This window comes from Arctopsyche grandis, chromosome 5, assembly GCF_051622035.1.
Source record: "Arctopsyche grandis isolate Sample6627 chromosome 5, ASM5162203v2, whole genome shotgun sequence".
Lineage (NCBI taxonomy): Eukaryota > Metazoa > Arthropoda > Insecta > Trichoptera > Hydropsychidae > Arctopsyche > Arctopsyche grandis.
Window position 1 is genome coordinate 20299255 of NC_135359.1, and position 16576 is coordinate 20315830.

General features: G+C 33.7%; 3 protein-coding genes across 4 annotated transcripts in view; 1 reads left to right on the top strand and 2 right to left on the bottom strand.

Annotated features, from left to right (window-relative positions):
- The window catches only part of LOC143912203 (uncharacterized), a 166222-nt gene that overhangs the window by 37415 nt on the left and 112231 nt on the right, over positions 1–16576 (bottom strand). The gene's annotated exons all lie outside the window — the stretch shown is intronic.
- Positions 13636–15532, top strand: Fnta (farnesyl transferase alpha). Its single transcript, XM_077430855.1, has 5 exons — positions 13636–14035; positions 14271–14394; positions 14479–14569; positions 14640–14779; positions 14860–15532. The coding sequence occupies exons 1-5, from the start codon at positions 13906–13908 to the stop codon at positions 15398–15400; spliced, it is 1026 nt and encodes a 341-aa protein (XP_077286981.1). The 5' UTR covers positions 13636–13905; the 3' UTR covers positions 15401–15532.
- Positions 15534–16576, bottom strand: part of LOC143911806 (uncharacterized) — a 94372-nt gene continuing 93329 nt past the window's right edge. The window contains exon 21 of one of the 2 annotated variants that reach the window (XM_077430857.1): positions 15534–16366. Coding sequence is in view for 1 of the 2 variants with exons in the window: in XM_077430856.1 (XP_077286982.1) it covers positions 15947–16366 (420 nt within the window). In the remaining variant the exon portion in view is untranslated. The remainder of the gene's footprint in view (positions 16367–16576) is intronic. The other variant, XM_077430856.1, reaches the window with a different exon arrangement.

Sequence of the window (16576 nt, forward strand, 5' to 3'; positions counted from 1 at the left end):
TCGAGGTGAAATTTTCTCACGATTACAACTATTATTCTATTGTTATTACAAACATATGTAGATGAAATAAAAGTATTTTACTCGTTTTGGTACACTGATTAAATCCTATTTGCCATCCCTGTTCTACAGCATCAACTAGTAAATATTTTATCAATATCAATTACAATGAAATTCAGAGAATGCGCCACTGGACCAGTCAACCATTGTGAAAATGTGTTGAATTCAAACCGACAGCATTTGTCCGTTTGTCAAAATATGCCTCCATATTTACACATACACCGAATTAAAATGAAATAAAATAGAAGAAAAAAAAACATAACAACAACATATCTAATTATATGTCATTGTGACATCTAAGTACATATTACACGTATGATTAAGCAAATGAATTATTCGCACGAAAAAAAAATTGCCCACGCAACTCGAGTCAAAATTTGATACACGAGTTCGACCTTCCCCAAAAGGAGCACAAGTGACCTCCTATTCGAAGGACGTGAAAATTTAAAAATATAATTGGACTTTGATGGGGTCGTAGTGGATGTTGCGAGATTGTGGCACCCCCACGCGTCCGTTTAACTGCAGCGAATGCATATTTATGACGTTGTGCAACATCATGTTCATACATATCTCTAAGACGTGAGCATTCGCTTATCTGACGAGAAATCGCTTTGAATATGCGCAATAAAATGCTGTCACACCTTTTGACATCATGATCGAAAAGTTATGCCAATCGAATTGCAAAATAGACATCAATTATAAAATGGAATGAAAAATATAGATGATGCATTTGTGTGTTGAAAATATTTATGTTAACTGTTAAGCATGAGGAATTTAATAAAATATTAAGCATGAGGCATTTAATAAAATAAAATAAAAATATCCGACAAACAAATAATACAAATGCACACCCTATGATACTTTATTTTTTTGCAAATGCAATAAAATTCGTTATGAGGTTATAAAAAAATATTTATAGAATATCCATTTCTCTGTCCTAATGATGAGTACAGACAGGGTGGTTAAATTACTTTGTTTTTTTGGGGATCTTGTTTACAGGAGATTAAATCGAATGTAATACATATGTACATATATAGTTTTAGATTTTAATTTCAATTAAAATTTTTCGCAAGAGGAATTTTAATTAAGAGGCTTTTTTACAATAATGGGTGTTGGTTTTGAAAAGCTCCATTAATTAATCAATTTTTGAAATTGAGATTATTATAATATAATAGAAATTGACCTGTAAAAACGATATCGCTATTTGAAATTTGTTGAACTTAAGCTTTTTGTGGAAAATTAAACAAATGAATATTTAAGTTGATGAAGTTTTTTAAATTTAATTTTCGATGAAAATTAAATTGAATTTCAATTATTTACATTTTATTATGTGCTGCTATTTTTAAATACCAACACTCAATGAAAAAGTATTTTTAAGTGATTTTTAATTTTTAGATTAATATTACTACATTTTATTTATTTATTTGTATAATTTTAGCTATCTAGCTTATTTAAAAATACATTCTTAATTACTTAACTCTAAAATTGTATGTATAAATTTATATGCACTGTTCTTCACAGAGGTATCTCCTCGCACCTCGCAAGAATGCATCCACGGTCTTAGAAGACCTGACACATTCAGGGAGGGCATTGCACATGAGCACACCCTGTGAACACCACCAGCTGTCTTCTTTTTTCTTACTCTACCTACAGCTAAATTGTTCTTATTTCTAGTATAACTATGTACATATATCTCTATTTTTTATTGTATAATCCTTAAAATACTTAGGCAATAACTTATGATCTAACTTATAAATAAAAGACAATGTACAAAGATTTAAACTAATTCTAATCTACCCACCTCTCAAAATACCTCTCATAGCTTTATTTTGAACTTTTTGTATCTTTCCTAAATCTTGGCCATTAAACATGTTAAGCACAGTGGTACAATAAACCAAGTGTAGCAAGACAATTGTATTATAGACTAAAATTTAACTTTTTCTACTTAAAATATTTCTTAACCCACGTAAGACACCAACTTTTCTAGCCATTTTTAATGATGTATATTCAGCGTGCACCTTAAAATTCAGTCTCGATTATATAATATTTTTAAAGATTTTAAATATGTATGTTAAATATGTTAAACACATAGGTATGTATTTTTAATTCAAAGTTATCAGCGTTGCTAATTTGAACAAACACAGTAAAAAAATGCCTTCAGATTTGATAAAATCTACATTAGCATACATATCTTGAAAATTAAATTCGGATATATATTTCATCAATCTGCGTGAGAAAATCAACACTATGTCAAATTAGGAACTCGAATGGAGGTCGCATATACTACTACCTATACATACAATATAATATTTACATAAGTAAGTGACCGTGGACCAGAGAGTGTCGAGAAGGAAAGTGTCAAGAAAACACTCGGACGAGAAATAAACAAAAGTCTTTTATTGAATATCAGATAAAACCTTCTTGTCAATAGTTCATTAGTAAATTTGGTCAAGGATTTCATTATGATATTAAGTTTGATTCGATCGTATCGATTTGCTGCCGTGCTATTCGTTCATTAGGATTAGACGTTGCCGATCTCGAGGGCCTTCGATATAAATTAGGCATGTTTCCGTTAGAAAAATTGCATCTTGCAAATCACACGCCGACACGTTATTATAAATAATTCACAATAAAAAGCGTACGCATTCGTTTTGTAACCTAGATATTTTAACGACTTGTTACATAAATGTTCACGTATGTATGTATGTAGTTATTTTATTGTTAATTATATTAATTGCTGCAGGCGAATATTGAAAAGTCAATGCCACACCCATAAGTTGCGGTCGAGTCTCTGAACTCTGTACTGAACTGTACAGATTTTTTGCTGGATTAGTACATATCCAAATATACATATATGCATCAATAAATACATACCTATATATGTACATATGTATGTTTGTTTTTTTTTGGTTTTATACATAAATACATTTATACATAAATACACATATATATATATATATATATTTATATATATATATATATATATATATATATATATATATATATATATATACATATGTATGTATAATATACGTATAAGATGGTTAGTAAAATAAAAATCCTTTATGAAGTGAATATTTACGTGTTTATTATATAAATATTTTTAGATTTGGCATTTGACCTATTGGAGTAGAATTAGCCAATGATTAATTAATTGTACACTCGATGAAAATGGGACGATAGAGCAGTCTTTATTAATTGCATTAAATTACATGTCAAACTTGTTTTCGTTTTTTTTTATATGTTTTTATTAAACTTCTGTCGCTAAAAAGCAACGCGTACATAATTTCATTGAAATGAACTTGTACTACATAATTGTGACAACGATTTAATAAAAACTAGTTTTATATAAAAAAAATAATAGTGTGCATAGAAATTCATTTCTATTTTTCAGATTGACCTTTATTGTTTGACATTTCGTGAGAACTGATATGTATACATATGTATGTGCAAATAAAAATATGCCAAAATTTATTGCATTTTAAGCAGTGACTGTACTGAATATATTTCATTATAATACCTTTTTTTAAGTTGAAAAATGTACCAATAGTTCTGTTGAAAACTTTAACGTTTAGATGATTTTTGAACGGTCGGAGATTTTTCCGTCTGTAAAAATTGAAAAAATCTCCTTGAACTTTTTTCTCTTGGGGCCAGTGGTGTAGTTCTAAAAAAAATAAGTGTCGGAGCATTTAACTTATGTAAATATCTCTCACTCCCCCTAAAATTTTTTGAATTGGTCAATATTGAATTTTCAAAACCTTTTTTATTTTTTTAAATAAAATATAAATATCAACCATCAACCCATGCCCACGGCCGTGCCCTGCTACCAATCTGGCCTCGAATCTGCTGTCCTTCAAATCTGTTGGTATGTAGGCTGTGGATACAAACGCACTTTTTTGGAAATATTATGTAGGTATAAAGTTGCAAGTACAAAAAAAATTCGTGTGGGTTAACAATTTAAAAGTGCGAGTAATAAATTTAAGTGATAATAGTATTTCACATATGCAATATAATTGTTGAATGATCATTTATTAAATGTTGAATACATTTAATTAAAGTTCAATAATTTGTTTTTCGTGCGATATATTATAGCAGAGATTGGCGGCCGAGATACCACCATAAAATAACAATAGATTTCTCCATTATCCGAGAAAGAAGGAGAGCAAAAATGGTATACAATATAATTTTTTTTTCACTCTAGCTTTGTTAGTAGACCCAAACGCCCCGATTCCTGGAAAAAGCACGCTTCCTATCCGCCCTTTAGTTATGAGCAGAGATCGGCGGACTAATTGCTATTTCCCACAAAAAATGGTTCACTATTGTCAATTACTATTGTCCTACGAAGCAAGATTGCAAAAAAAAGGTTGACAATAGTGAAAATAATTAAAAATGAACCATTTTTATGCATTTTTTATAACGCATTTTCCTTATTTTTATATGCCGTAATATTTGTATATTAATTACAGTATGTCAAATGTAAATTATGAAAATTATCTTGCTTTTTTCCTTGATTAAACCCCCCCTTCTTGACAAAAAAGTGCGAGTCTTTGGAACTCTCTGGATCAACAGGTTGACTGGTGGTTGAAAAGGAATTCTGTGGACCGAGAAAAAACATTTGGTGTATAGGGGCTGTCGTGGCACATGTAGGGATGTCTTTTTTTTACATTTTTTTAAGGAGAATATTTGTCCCATTTGGTCATTGTCGGGCGTGTCAAATTCGTTCAAAACTCATACGACGAATGAAGATTGTATCTTTATGCTCTATTAATATTGGAAACATAAAATTTTACATTTGAAAGTAGAGGGGAGCGTTCCGGCTCGAAAAAATAGTACCGGCGCGTCACGCCGGGCCACGCCTGCCCCACTACACCACTGCTTGAGGCTAATGTTCCAAAAATGATAGATAGACCTCGAGTTGGGCTTTTTTTGCCGTTCATTCTCTTGTTGTATTATCAATCAACGTCCATTGCACACGTAGGGAGAAATGGACAAATTCTCGACCGGTCAGTTGCTGTCGCTAGTTAATTTTTAATCGTTTTCACGCGTATGACGTTTAATTAATTCGCATGTTAAACAGCAGAGCCGAATTCAAATAAATCAAGTTGATTTTATCAATAGTATAAATAAATTCGTCGGTTGATTAACTTTAAAGATAAGAACTCGCAGATAAGTTCGCAGCTTAAATATAGATAAGATATCAATAAAAGTGTGCATTAATGCATAGTTGATTTTGGGCGGATCATACAAAATGCATCAGAACAAACGGTATCCACTGCAAAGTATTGTTATATTTATGAATAGGAAACTATAGCGATAAAATCATACACAGAATATTATTTATATTAATATTTCGTGTACGCATTCTGGATGGGATAAATATGACGTGAATGAAAGGGATGATAATTTGGTTGGTGGGATGCATATTCAGTGACATTAGTTACATCAAGTCTGATAATCAATCCTACAAGAGATATTTTGGAATTCTACTAGGGTCCTACTAGGAGTTTAGAGGTTCTAGGAGCCAGGATTATTAGTTTTAATTTTATAAAGAAATCTTTAAATAATCGCACTGTAATGGAAGCTCGGAAAACAAGCTGAAGCAGAAGGATAACTGTTTCAGTTACCTCCAGACTTAACTGACCGTACATCTATAGAAATAGTACATATGTATTATGCATATATGTACAATATGGGATGGGAAGTTTCTCAATCTCAAGAGATACCAAAGCAAATACCGAACTATTGAGCGAAGAATGTTACAGGATATAGAATAAAACAGGAAAGTCATCGACGTGGTTATTACGCATTCAAATAAAATTCAGTGCAAGTAAAAAGAGATTAGAACGTAATGTGATTAGAATAAATAGGAGAGATAGAAATGTTTTAGGTGGGAAGGTTATATATGTACATATGTACTCGTAGATACGTGAAAAATTTGTAATGACATTGACCAGGACAGTGACTAAACGAAAAAAAAATTATAATCCAGAGAATGCAGAATAAATGAAGGCTATGAATGCACTGGGATGACGAAATTGGAAAAGTGTGTTTCGTCAGATGGATCAACGTAGCACACAATAGAAAATAGTATAAGGGTACTTGTTATACTTGTCCTGAAAACGTTAATAGTGGAGGTTGAGATTTGTATAGTAGATATCTTGATATATTGCGGTGTTAGAAAAATATGCTAGAATTTTTCAAATCACGATTCTGCGTGTGTGGTGTTACATTGCATACATATTTCGAATGATAAGATCTAAACAAGGACACGACGGGCGTGCACTTGATTGATAAGGAGAGTGCGGCGTTCGGATCTCGGTTGAAGAATGACTAAAGATCACTTGATGCAGAACAACTTTTCTTTTAATTGTGTGTCGTTACACATGACCCATTTAGTGAAGGTTGCCGAACCACCGACCAGCTTTCGGTTGGCGATCGCTCAGGATCAAAAAATAAGCACAATAGACCCAGATCCGTCTACATATATTCGATCCGGTTGCATTTACAGTTTTTGCAGCGCCATGTAGCGATGCATTTCACTTTCGTTCTTCGTTTTTTACAATTCAGAGTTATTGGGTTCGAATAGTATACAAATTGGTTAGTTTAATTAAGTTGGTCTATATTTTTTTAATGTGATTAAATTTATTCAGTACCTATATATTTATAAGTGATTAAAAGCTACCTTATACCACTGCCTTTTATAAAAATGAAGGATTTTTATTCTTATTATAGACCCCCACCTACATATGTACATACATATGTCAATATGTGCATACATCAGCACTAATACGGGCGAGGTGGTTATGAAGAACACTGAAAGAATCGTGTTAATGGTTTAAGGTTAATGAAACTGGGTACATGTTTTAATTATTCATTTTATCTAACAAATCTACACTTCAGAACAAGACACTTAAGCATGGTGAAAATTGGAGGGGGAGGATTTGAAAAAAGAGCATTTTCCTCAATAGTCCCAATTTATACGTGTAATATAATTATTTGCCCAAAAGTTTTAGATATCCTTTTCAGTTTATTATATTTCTCGAATTTAAAAATATTTCTTTTAGATTATTTAGATGAATCCACCCTTACTCATTTTCTCAAGATTTCATCTGTGGTAATTTGGGCTAAATGATTGTCCACAGTTTTCCATTTATGTAGGACCACCAAATTTGGTAAGCTATTTCATGATACGGCGTCTTTTGAATGGAATATTTAAAAATTTTGTCCACCTTTTTCATTTAGACTATTTTTAAATTTATATTTACAATGATGGCTAATGAAGAAAACAAAACAAATCACCGAGACCATCAAGAGTCGAAAACTTGGTCATGTACATAATGCGACACCCTGAGACATATCAACACCTGCATCTCATTACCCAAGGAAAGATCTGTGGAAGGAGAGGTCCCGGAAAGAAGAAGGACGTCCTGTCTGAAAAACCTGAGGCAGTGGTTCAACCAAAATACCACTGCACTGTTCCGGGTGGCAGCCAACAAGTCATCACTGGAAATATGATTGCCAACGTCTGGTAACGGATAAGGCACTAGAAGATGAACACATACAATATTTATAACATTGTTATTAGAAATTTTAAATTATATTCAACTAATGGGGACAAAATGAGGATTGGTTACCAATTTGATTGGAACCGTTTGAACAATGAAATCAGATAAATGGGAAAACTCTGATAAGAAACGATCGACCTAAAGTCACATATGTATATCGAGAGCTGACAAGAGAGGGGGGGGGGAGCCGGGGTAAAGTTTCAGGGCCTGGACTACTCGAGGGGCTCCGTGCTAAGATGTCCGACTGACTTATATTAATATTTTATATTATTCTAAATAAAAATACGTGTATTTATTTAATACTAAATATTTATTATTTTTCGATCTTTGTATCCATGTGAAATCGTACCTGTTATATCAATTATTTAAAAAAATAACAACCAACAAATAGGTATTTTTCTAATAATTCTGATAGATTTTTCGCATATTAAAAATATATGTATAAGATATATATTTCTTAGTTTGTCATAGGGTCCGGAATTATTTTTGCCAGGGATCGGGATTTCTCTCGGCGGCCCTGCATATATCAAAGGTCTGGCCAGCAACATCGGGCTAGATATTAAGCCCATGACCCCTCATTGCTGCTGGTTATAAAATTTAGTGGTTAAAAATGTTCATGTAGTTGTTTTATAATTATTGTTCTTATTGGAGGTTATATAATATAAAACAATGGCGTTGTTTTTTTTTTTTTTTTTGGAATAGTGGCTATAAAAAACTTGAGTTCTTCTTTAATTTATGGTCCTCCCATATTTCCATAGAATATTATAGCATTTCCGTTGGATTATTATCCTCATGACCCAAATACATATTTGTCAGAAGGCATAAAGCTATCGACCAGTACAGCACTGTGCCGCCAAAGTCACGTCTCGCGGTCTCCGACAGTGGCTCGAAATTATCTGTATAGACAATTAATTTATAGAAAGGGTGCCAATCGAAACGAGTTGAGATTCGGCAAGTTGGAGGAGTAGGTTTATGTAGAGGTGTATGCGTGAGTGCGAGCGCAAGCACGCATTGCGCAATAATGGCCGTTGTGCCGGGCGTTGTCTGTTGCGAAAGTGGCGAAATTGTTACCGATGTAATGTAATGTGGCTCATTGTACCGGTTGACAGCCGCCAGCCGAACTTGATCCACTTGTGAACCGCACTATAATGTTTTAACCCCTGTAATGCCAACGGCAATCACAGTGGATTAGTCAATAAGAACGCAATTAGTGTAGCGTGTGACAAAGTTTTGAAACGCTGAGGGCTATATGTAAATATGTATTTCATTGTGGTAAATGAGAGTCAGTTCTCAGACATTGACTAAAATTTCACTGACATAATACGTTTGTAGGGCAGTTTTCGAACACAGAAGACTATATGCCTACAATATTAAGTTGGTATGCTTGGGTCGAGTGTATGTTTAATTTGGTATGCTGTGTAACACTGCGATCAAACGATAGTTCCTTTCGGCGCATCGGCGCAATACACAGAGTCCATTACCACGTGTCCCTTCACAAATTAAATCTTACATTTATATATACTGTATAAAGAAGAATCGGTGGCCGTCACCGCATTGAGAGTCGAAAAATCGAAATCTTTATTACGATGTTCGATTACCATGCATACATATGAAGAGCAGGTAGTATACATATATATCAGTGGGGTGCGGTAAAATTCTCTCTCTTTTTGTGTACAATAGGAACAGGCTTTTCCTCTTGTATCCTGCCCATGCAAATTAAGTAAGGCTGTACGACAAAAAGAGAAAGAATTTCACTGATATATATTATATATACGATTTTCGATATTTGCTTTCCGATATTTGCTTTTCGATCTTTCGACTTTTGGTTCATTGTACCAGACCCAAACTTCACATAAGCTTTCGAACCCTAAATTTATTAGATTTACACATCAAATTCGAGAGAAATAAATTAGGGAAAGCTTACGATTTACATACTATGTATGCCTTTTACTTTTTGTATGTTAAATTTTATATATTTATTTTTTTTATTTCATATATGTAACTAGCTGAACCCCGGCATGCTTTGCAATGCCACAATAACGCAAGCAATTCCCATTCCCGTTCCCGTTCCCGTTCTCGTTCTCATTCTCGTTCCCGTTCCCATTTGTCGGAAAAACCCAGGCATCGAACACATTTTTAAATTATTGCGTTGCAATGACACTCATTCCCGTTTCCGTTACCGTTTTTTCCTGTTTTTTTTTCACAGTAATATTCCCGGACATGCATACAACAAATCCTGAAAGTTCCATCGCAATCGCTTTAGTGGCTTAGGAGCCTATTCGAGACACACACACACACACAGACATTCATTTTTATATATATTGTAGATATTGCATGACCTTATAATTTGCAAAGTAAAGCCGTGAAATTTATTTATTGTTAATAGAAACGGCATAGCAAGACAAACCCATTTGTCGACGTCGTCACATTTTATTGTATTCGAAATAAGGAAAATGTATTGTCTTTTATTGTATTCAGCAGTTTCAGTTGTCATTTTTTTTATTTATTAAACCATATAACATTTAGCAAACAGGTAAAAGATTTTCGATCAATGTGTTTTACCAGTGAGGACGTATAGATGAGAATCTTGGACATTGAACGCCAAGTTGCTACACCAAGTCCAATGCACTTAAAGAAGCATGGAACGTTGTACGCTTGGCATAACGACGAAAGACAGGAAACGGAATTTTGATGAGAAGTATGACAAGGATAGTTGGATATAGTGAAGAAATTGAAATGGCAATGGGCGGGCCACGTGGCTAGAAGAATTGACTAAAGGTGAACAAAAGAAGTTCTAGAATGGTACCCGAGAGAATGTAAAAGGGTAAAATGAAGACCGCTGAGAAGATGGTTAAACGAAATTAGGAAAATGTGTAGGGTGCGATGGATGAGAGTTGCGCAAAACAGAGACGAGTGGAAGCGTCTTGGAGAGGCCTTCATCCGGCAGTGGATGGTGAATGGCTGTAAATGATGTCGGTAGATTGGATAGATGTTGATGGTTAGGTAAAATTACTTTAATCACTGAATTCGGTGATTCAAAGTCAAATATTGGGATCGTAATGAAAATAATCTGAGAACCCATAAATCTTATTCAACAATTTATGCCGGTGCAGTCGTATATCAATTGCGGTTTCGTTGCAAAACGATTTCGTAAACCGATAAAGAAAATACCATAATTACAGACCGATACGATTAGATTACTGAGAACGACGACGTCATCTTAAACGGAGCAACTCCACTTACATATATGGGTATTGCAACAATTGCCACTTTTTTGTCGATCTTGAAACAGAAACAGAACTAATAATAAAAAAGCAACATCTGATTTCGAAGGTCGGAAAAAATCCCATTACTTTAAGTTCGAATCTTATAAAATAAAAATAAAAAATAGCGTACATATGTATGTATAATAAATGTACACACTTGCCTTATATTTGGGATACAAAATGTGATCAATCGTAATAATAATGTGCGGTTCAATTTCGCAGCCATTGAACCGGTTGGGAAAATTTCACAATTTTAGCGACCCAAAAATAAAAAAAAAATTGATTAGGTCATAACGTGTGCATAATTTTTGACCCCTGGCGAATTCGCCAAAGCCGGTTCGATAATAATCAACATGAAACTTTTGAATTAATAGTCTATCCCCCGCGGGTATGCAACCGTCCACGGCGCGTTAATCTTAAATCTATTGTTGAAAATTTTATTGTACTATTAAATGTTACAATTAATTGCGAGTAAATCAAATTTTTAATAGATAATTTAAAATGCGAGAGCGTTATCCACTTTTTAGATTTTTATTTCAGTATTAATGAGCTCACTAAAATAACATTGAATTTTATTTCTTCATAGATTGAGAGTTGTTGTTACAGTAATAATTACTATAATATTTGTTTTACCTAACAGAGAAATATTAAATTTATTAAATGATATCAATACCATAATTTAATCCCCAAGCACAAGGAAATAGATTATTTTATGTACTGTATGAAATTTTTCAGGGCTTCGAACCGGAACTGAACTGAAAACCGGAAATACGTTATTTTTTGTCGGAATGAAAACCTGAACCGAACCGAAAAAAATATCGGTTTATTCGATTCAGTAAAAAGCGAAATAACCGATATATTTTTTCGGTTCAGTACATGTTAAAACACTGGCGTTAACATGATTCCCCACTTCAATCGTCAGCTCAATCATGTAAGCCCAACACGTCTTACACGTCTAAAGGTCTGTTCATACCTATCCAGCACGACCCGTATCCTGCAAGTGCGGATGGTATTCTTTGGTATTGTAAGTAATATTGTTGGTGTCGACGGCCCCATTGACCATATCGGTGATCAAATGCAGACAAAATAAAAAAGTTTTTTAAAAACATACCTCTTGTATCGTTTGTATATAAAATTATTATTTTGAATAAAAACACCAATATTTTTTTTTACTACCGTCATCTATGTATAAAATTAATGACTACCAACTGTCACCGAGATTAAAAATCTTCGGACCTGAAATGCTTCTTATGCGATATTTTATCTCTATCGTAATGGCGGAGGGTTCATTTACTTATATTGATGACCAAAATGAGCAATATGGCAAAGTATGAAAACGATCGGATAAGAGGCAAACTTTTTCCTGAATTGTAATCGTAAGTGAAACGTAAAGGAGGTATGTAATATGTAATAATAATAAAAATAGCATGCATATGTGCTATACTGGGAGGACTGTAGCCCCGTAGCCCATATATACGAGCCGGTTCGGTGATTACTAGTCAAATGTGAACCGGTTACAAGACAACCGGTCGCTCTAGATCGTTCACACGTCATCACCCGTCACACTAAAACTGGTCACGAGAAAACTGGTCACACCCTAAAATCAGTCAATCAGTTTTCTCGTGACCGATTTTAGGGTGTGACCAGTTTTAGTGTGACTGAGCCGCCACTAGTAGTGATTCTTTTTACATTCAGTATTTTTTAAATTTATATACATCTGTATTTACGGATGTAGTTTTAATTCTTCTTTCTCAATATATCTCTGTTTTAAGGTCTGTTCATACCTAGTCAGCACGTACCGACTTCAGCAGGTATCCGGCCGTACGAAAAGTATTCTTTGGTACATTTTGTATGGGTATATTCATACCAACCGTCACGTTTACGCCACGGCAGGCTTACAGCAGTACCCGACATTTCCTGTGCATACCTTACAGCAACATCCGTCAACGTATCGTATCCGTTTTTTTGGCCATCGTGGAAATATACACATGAATTACGTGCCATGAGTCTGCCGCTTTGCTGTTTTGGACCAATTATCGATAGTGACAGTTGACAGCTGTTCAATCTTTCGACATGGTTTTGGCGCAAATATTTAAAAAAATTTTTAATTTTTTACGGAAATATTTAAAAAAATGTTGTCCATCATCCACAAACTCCTTATACAGTGTCCAAAACTCTCCTTCGGTTTTTCTATTTTTTAACATGGGATGCACATCAAAACGCCTCCGTGCTTATTTATTGCCTTCTTGAGATTCTTCTTCCAACAACAGCGCGATTATACATAATTTTTCGGGTTCGGTGATTACTGGTCACAAATTACTCGTCACAAAGTCACTAAAATCTCTATAACGGAACATCTGGCAGCCGAAAAGTCCATCATACTAACGATAACTATCATAGTAATGAGAACTTGAGAGCCAAATATTGTGTATTCGCGATTTTCATGACAAAAATTGTCTTTGTGACCACCCCAATGTGACAAATAGTCCAATTACCAATTTTTCGTTCGATAAACGTCGAAACATTTTTGCTGACTTGTATTCTGACGCGTAGCTACGAATGCACGTGTATACATTCATATTGCAAGTACTCGACAATACGACGTAAGCAATATTGCGCCGTATCGTCATGGCCTCTAATGTATAAGTAAGCCGATTTTGCCTTGCACTCGGCCAAATTGATGTAAACGTGACGTGACCGCGACGTGTAGGTAGATATGAATAGAAATGTAATAAAATGACATATTTGAAACGGAGTCGTGCAGTGCTGTTAAGTATGAACAGACCTTAAGTCGTATTTGAAAAGTAAAATCGTATTAATATTTTTTAGTGAGGGAAAGTTTTGACAGTGAATGCCGATATTAGACGCGTTTGGGTCAAATATGTAAATGAAAGTGAATGTTGAATTGGGAACTGTCAGTTGGTCGGTGACGGGCCGAGCGCAGGTTCGGATTAGCGGGTTTGCGCTGGATTGAGGGTAGGGGAGAGCCGCTAGCCAGCAATCGCTAGTAGGTCATCATGTCAGACGAAGACATGGATGGCTATGGGTGGGTTTTGTACGCGGAGAGACCGGAATGGCGAGATCTGACTCCTGTGCCTCAAGATGACGGACCACACCCGGTCGTATCCATCGCCTACTCAAAACGATGTACTCACCTCTCTCTTACTCTTTCTCTTTTTTAACATAACCTCAAACTATTTGCTACCTTTCTTGTATTACTAAATTTCCATTATTTTACAACTTTCATTTTCGTGTTAATTCAGATTATGTGCGAGTAGATTTCTAATCATATTTTTAAAACTTTTTTAAGTAATTTTATTCTAGGTTATGTCATTAAAAGTTAAAGAAAAAACTAATTTTATAATTTTTGCTTTTATTTCAGTTACTGATGTGTACGACTATTTTAGAGCAATTTTACAAAATAAAGAAAAATCCTTGAGGGCTTTAGAACTCACGAAAGATGCTATAGATTTAAATCCAGCTAACTATACAGTTTGGCAATACAGGTATTTTTACATTGAAACCCGCTGAAATTCATCCCGGAGAATGACATTTTATTTGCAAATCTTTAACAATAATTTTATTTACAGAAGAGAATTGATTCAAGCTTTGAATGTGGATTTGGTGGATGAATTAGATTATCTACAACAAATTATTGAATCGAATTCAAAAAATTATCAGGTACTCATTTCTCTAATAATTGTGGTTTGTGCTTTTTATTTTGGATTTTATTATATTTGAGCGTTTACAGGTTTGGCATCATCGAAGGGTCATTGTTGAATGGAAAAATGATGGTTCACAGGAATTGCAGTTCACAGCATTCATGTTAGAACAAGACCCAAAAAATTACCATGCATGGCAACATCGTCAATGGGTCATCAAAACCTTCAAGTGAGTAAACAGTTTTAATCTACACGATTTCTTTAAAATGATTGCTTGTTACTTTACATTTTATTGATGGTGCTTTGCAGATTGTTCGACGAAGAACTTAATTATGTAGAGAAACTTATAGATGAAGACTTAAGAAATAACTCTGCTTGGAACCAACGATATTTTGTGCTCGCAAATACTACAGGGTTTACTGAAGATGTTATTGAGCGTGAAGTGAACTTTGCAATTTCGAAAATAAAAATCGTGAAAAACAACGAAAGTTCGTGGAATTTCCTTAGAGGAGTTCTCTTCCACGACAAAAGAGGCTTAAAGGGTAATACCCAGACCACATCATTTTGCGAAGATTTGTATAAAACCTCCAATAGGTCGCCTTTCCTATTAGCGTTGATAATAGATATATGTGATGAAGCCGTCATTAAAAATCAACAAAATGAGTTGTATAATGCTGAAAGAGGTTCCGATTTGTGCAAAGCAATGTCAGATAGATATGACAAAATTAGATCCAAATATTGGAATTACATAGCTAGTAAATTTACTCTTAAGTCTGCACCATGTGTAGAAAATCTTGACAATCCCAAACGAACATCTACAGATGGTTTACTAGAAGATGCAGCAGAGTAATCCTTAATAAAATGCCTTTTAACAATTATATGCTATTATATTTATATATATTTAATCTTTTATGATTATTTATTGCTAATGATTTCTTGTTCTTAAATAATGTAAATTGTTTTAATAATTACAAACGTTGCTAAAAAAATGTAATTTTTTTTTATTGTGGGCTGTGCCCAAACTTTTGACTCTTTATCTTATCTTACCTTTTGATGTATGTATTTCCAAAATACTATAATAATGTTTATATTGAACTTAACGTGATTGGTTAAACAGGGAAATGATTGAAACAAAGCTTTGGTTAATTTCAATTTGATTATTAACAATAATAACAATAAATTTAGCACGATTTGTAAAAATACAAATTTATATGAATACAATATGTCATATGAATATTACAATAACCGATATTATCGCAGGGAAACTCTTCATTTACAAATATATAATACATTATACAATTGTGTATTGGCACTGAGACATACGATTTCTTTATCACACGTTAACATATACAAAATGGTGGGGGTGTTGGCGAGCGAGCTATTCACAAACTATGCCCTATAAATTATAAATATATACATTTTTACCGATCATTTTGTTATCGTCTACGATCGGCAATGATGCGTGTGAGTCCAGAGGTATTGTGGACATTAACTTTGAGACTCTGTCTAGTACAAAGTTACCCATCGTTTTAGTGGTTATGTGTTTTTGATACGGTGTTGGACTTAACGAGGCGCTTTTTACACTAAAATTGTTCATAGCGATGTCACTTGTTATTTTGTTAATCGTTGTACTTTGATTATTTTCTTTGTTAATGGATTTATCGCCGACTTCTGATTTTTCAACCATTCGCGTACTCAAATCTTTGGGAGAATCATTACTTCTACAAGAGTTACTATCTTCTATTGTTTCATAAGTACATGGATTTTTTTTGGTATTCTTATATGATTGCAGTCCATTAGAATTCATTTCCAATTCCTGAAATACAAAAAACAAAAGGAAAAATGTAAAAACTGTAACAGTGTCGAGTTATAACTAATATTATCACAGATAATATTTAACATATTCTTACTTCTATCTTTTATTTTTATGTACAACATTTCGAGTTGTTTTATTATAAGTAGTAACCGTTTTAATAATTAGAATTTCGGATCGCGATACATTTCGTAAACCCTTCGAAGGGCTGCT

Coding starts and splice junctions, on each gene's coding strand:
- Fnta (XM_077430855.1), top strand. CDS start 13,906: ATGTCAGACGAAGACATGGATGGCTATGGGTGGGTTTTGTACGCGGAG. Junction 14,036..14,270: donor CATCGCCTACTCAAAACGAT/GTACTCACCTCT, acceptor CTTTTATTTCAG/TTACTGATGTGTACGACTAT. Junction 14,395..14,478: donor TATACAGTTTGGCAATACAG/GTATTTTTACAT, acceptor TTTTATTTACAG/AAGAGAATTGATTCAAGCTT.